This window comes from Gastrolobium bilobum, unplaced genomic scaffold (assembly GCF_033153095.1).
Source record: "Gastrolobium bilobum isolate Gb01-03AN ecotype WA unplaced genomic scaffold, APGP_CSIRO_Gbil_v1 utg12424, whole genome shotgun sequence".
NCBI lineage: Eukaryota > Viridiplantae > Streptophyta > Magnoliopsida > Fabales > Fabaceae > Gastrolobium > Gastrolobium bilobum.
The window spans coordinates 15445-20099 of record NW_026895329.1 but is presented as its reverse complement, the minus strand read 5'-3'; the positions used below and the strand labels follow the sequence as shown (position 1 = coordinate 20099).

At 34.7% G+C, this 4655-nt stretch overlaps 1 protein-coding gene across 1 annotated transcript; it reads right to left on the bottom strand.

The window, feature by feature from the left end:
* Positions 1-2383: 2383 nt before the first annotated feature.
* Positions 2384-3433, bottom strand: LOC133306043 (fasciclin-like arabinogalactan protein 21). The gene has a single exon (XM_061506321.1). The coding sequence runs from the start codon at positions 3431-3433 to the stop codon at positions 2384-2386; it is 1050 nt and encodes a 349-aa protein (XP_061362305.1).
* Between the last annotated feature and the right edge of the window lie 1222 nt (positions 3434-4655).

Below are 4655 nucleotides of genomic sequence, written 5' to 3'. Positions count from 1 at the left end.
GAGAGAAAGAAAAAAAGGGTTATTTTATTTTGCAATTATGAATCGTTGGATTAGATTGTGATCCAACGGTGATGAAAGGGGTAGGCAAAAGGTAGGCAAGAAGGGAGTAGGTAGAATAACATATCCCCGAATCTAATAGTTGAAATTAAAAACTCAACGCAACACAACCTTTGAACCATTTTTTGAATTTCTATAACACGCGTTAGAGTGTCGGGGAGTGTCGGACACGACACGTCAGAGTTTTTGAAGTGTCGGTGCTTCATAGGATAAAACTATGTCGTTTTGTAGTGTGAAAGCATTAAATATGAGAAATTATAATCCTACAAAAGTGAAAATAAATATAAAGCATTAAATCTGGGAATCATAACCATACAAAGATAGCAATAAATATAATATTTTTATTTTTTACAATTAATTTTGAACGCAAATTTCTTTTATCCCACCCAAAACGACATAATTTTTAAGTGACTACATCAATCCTTATATGCAGTCACATTACAAATTATTTTGTCATATATATATATATATATATATATATATATATATATATATGAGGCGGGATATTCTTACACCAGTGTAAGAATTAGAAATCTTACACCAAATCTGAATCATTGATTTACTTGAATCTAACGGTTCAAATATCTAATAAATTAGAACCATTAGATAGAAATAGGATCAACGATCAAGATTAAGAGTGTAACTTACACTGGTGTAAAATGATCCTGACCCTATATATATATATATATATATATATATATATATTCTTACACCGGTGTAAGAGTTAGAAGTCTTACACCCTATCTTGACCATTGATCCACTTGTATCCAATGGCTCACATTTCTAAAAAATTAGAACCCTTAGATATAAGTGGAATCAACGGATAAGATTAAGAGTGTAACTTACACTGGTGTAAAATGATCCTGACCCATATATATATATATATGCTCGATCAATATATAAGGGATTTATATCCATCAAATATGAACAATACTAATACACTCACAAAGAAATTCTATTGCAGTTTTGTATCTAACTTAATAATATTTTATATTTAATCTAACATATATAAGTATATGAACACGTGTTACATTTTCTTGGAGTATTATGATATTCTTATAGTGTGTAAGATTCTCTCGTTAATATGGGGTGTACATTTCAAATAGTAAAAAGCCTAATTCTAACTGTTAATGAGAAAATTAAAAGTATAGATTCGCGTATGCATAACTGTATGTTTGCGTTTGTATTAAAATAAGAGAGTGAAATTAGTTATTTTCAAAAATAATATGTATGAAGGGTAGATATATAAATTTTGGGTAGAAATAACATTATTTAATTAATAAAAAGAGAGGGCAAAGAATAGAATAGGCAAGTGGCATGTTATTGAGTGTTGAGATATACATTAGAGTTTATAAGGTTCTGGGCACTCCCACCCTTTGAGTTAGCTTTTGGTGGTGTATTTCAAGGTTCTTTACATGATATCAAAGTCTTGTGTCTCGGATTCGAACCTTATTACCCCCACTTTTTTTGTAGTGGAATTTCTTTCTTCGCACAGGTAAGTAGGCTTGTGCTTGTCAACAGCCCAATGAACTTTCGTGTGAGGGAGCGTATCAATATATATAAAACCATTAATGTAATCTCACATTTGCGTTGAATTGGTTTTTAGATTGAGCTTGAGCCGCCCCATTACAACTACACCGTAACATCATTTTTGTTATGGTGTGTTGGAATATAGGATCAGGTGATCTTCGGCTATTAAGGCATTATATGAGCTAGTACTTGTCTCGCCACTCTAGTAGATTAAGCAACATTACTCATCCCTCGCTGCCACCGAGTGCTATAGATACCCTGTTCCTCTTCAGTGAGAAAACAGCATCTGAAACTTACGGTGATTGTGATTAATGAATGATGCAGATTTAAAAACATAGTCAAAAATGCTGTGGTTGGGTTGCGCCCTCAACTTAATTACACTACATCTTGATTCGGCTGATTGTTCTAGCAACATCTAAGGGGGAAATTTAAACCATTCCTTGTAATTTGTAAATTTAAATTTCTTGATATCATAATTAAATAATAGAGTACATGATGCTTGCCTACCTTGAAGCTTGTCAACATGATGGTAAACTTCAAACTTAACCAAAAATTAACACTTCAACCTATTTTTAATGGTATAACCAACTGCAACTGGAAAATAATATACATAAAGAAGTTACTTGTATATGGTAGAATAGAAGCAGGAAATTTAGCATTATAAGTAACAGAGGAAGCTAGAGATTATGAGAATTTATGTGTTCAGCATAAAAAGAAAGTAAAAATGATACAAATTTGCCTGTGTCTATCATAATGTATGGACTACTTTGTGAACCATTAACCTTCAATGTCTTCTTCATCCAATAAGCTCAGCCATTTTAAAAGCTCTAGAAATCCCATGAACTACGAATTTCTCAGAAGTTAACATGTCAGGTGCCACAATCTCCACACCATTAATGACCACCCCTGGTATAAAATCTAGAACCCCATCAATTTCAAGATCATCATCAGGCACCAGTGTCTTCAACAAAGTCCTAACCGGCAGAGAAGTGAGTTCTGTGTAATTAAACCTCTGAGGCAGTATATGAAGCCTCACAGCTCTATGAAGAAAAGTTGAAGGATATCCAAGTAATGTCAAATCAGGAGGAGCAAAGATTGTAGCTGAACCCAAACCCACTGAATCTTTCTGAATCCCATCAAGAACAGAATGCAATGCAATTGAAAACGAAGCATACCCTTTTGAACTAAGAAACTGGACAATTCGGTTCCACTCAACCACGTTCTTGGATTCATCAAACATTATTGAAGAATTGGAACGACAAGCCGCAGAGTGAATGAAATCCCAAGCCCCTTGAGGATCTTGACGATGCAAGGAAGAAAACGGTGCAAGAACACCATGAATGGCTAGTTGCTCTCCAAGAAATATATCAGGGTTTGATATCAACACGTGATTGATCTCAACGGATCTTTGTGCATGGTCAACCTTTGTGACAGCTACATTCTTTTGACGAAAAAGGGTTGGGATGCAACTACCTGGGGTCTTGTTTAAGAGGTCCTGCATGGAGGCCTTGGAGGTGGAGGTATGGTAGAGGAGAAGGTTTTTGAGGAACCAGAGAGGAAGAGAGGTGTTTCTGATAGCAGAGTCTTTGATGGCAAAGATGGTTGAGTTTTGAGGAGGAAGGAAGAATTGAGGTGAACGGTGGAGAAGATCAGCCATGACAATGAATCCTGCTCTTCTGAGAGCAAAGGAGGCATTCATTGAGAGGTCATGGGTTATGGGTGCGATTTCTTGGGGTGAGTTCTTGGAACTTGAACTCACTGCTGAGCAAATGGCTATGACTCCCAGTGTTACAGATACGACAAAGTACACTGGAAACCAAAATGAACAACAACAGGAAGAAGCCATTGAACCTCAGTGAACAAGATTGTGTCATTTACCAGAAGAAGAAGAAGAATGCTTCTTTTGGAGGGAGAAGTGACTTACTACCTTTAATAAGTCTTTGGAAATAAGGGTAAGGATAGACAATTTTACATTTTCATCCCAGACTTCCCAATTGATCTTCTGTTTGAAGTGGCATGCTGGGGACTGATTTCTTTGGGCCTTTAAAGCAAACCCACTTTTGGGCTAGGAAAATGTCCTAACTAAAATAAAGGTACTGGTTCAGAAAACATTTTGGTTTCAAAAAGCCTATGTATCAATTTAGAGACTGAATTCTGGCTAGTGTTAGTTAATATGATCATATTATATGAGAGAATCTTAATTATTTATGAATATATTAATGGTGATAATCTTATCAATCTTTATTCTAATATTTTTTTCTCTCACATTTTCTATCATTATTAATTTATCCATGTATACAAAAAAAAAAATTAATTTATCCATAAATGATTAAGATCTTCTTACATAACATGTTCATATTAACTAATTGATGAGATTATCCATTCCTGTCAATTTCCTATAGTGCGAGAAGTCACAATTAAATCTTACATTATGTTTTGTCTGTGGTCAATTCCAACTAGTGAATCACAACTCACAAGCAGTTGGCAACATTTTTGCTGCTTGTTTATTTCAAATCACAATGGCTAGTAGCTAGTATATTGTTCTTTACTTCTTGGAACCCAAAAAAACAAAAAACAAAGAAGAAAATCTTTTGTAGTTTGCCATCCAAATTAGACGTGTTGCTCCCACCACAAGTGACAAGGTCATAGAGGCACCGACCTTTGCTTGAAAGTTGAAATGGATATCAGTTATATATACTACCACTTGAAAGAAAAATGTATTTGAAATATTATTAAAATTGTGTAAATAATCTGTACAAAGAGGTCTCTATATATATTTGACCTAATACTTGACCTAATGGGCTTGGCCCAATACAACAAATAATAATAATTAAATAACCAATATTTACAACACTCCACCTCAAGCTGAGGAATAGATATTTATCATTCTCAGCTTGCTAGTAAGTTCTTGAAATCTGTCTGAAGAAAGTCCCTTTGTTAATAGATCAGCCAATTGACGCCCAGGGGAATGTATGGAGTGGTAATCAGCCCACTATCAAGTTTCTCTTTGATGAAATGACGGTCAACCTCAATATGTTTAGTCCGATCACGTTGAACTGGATTATGAG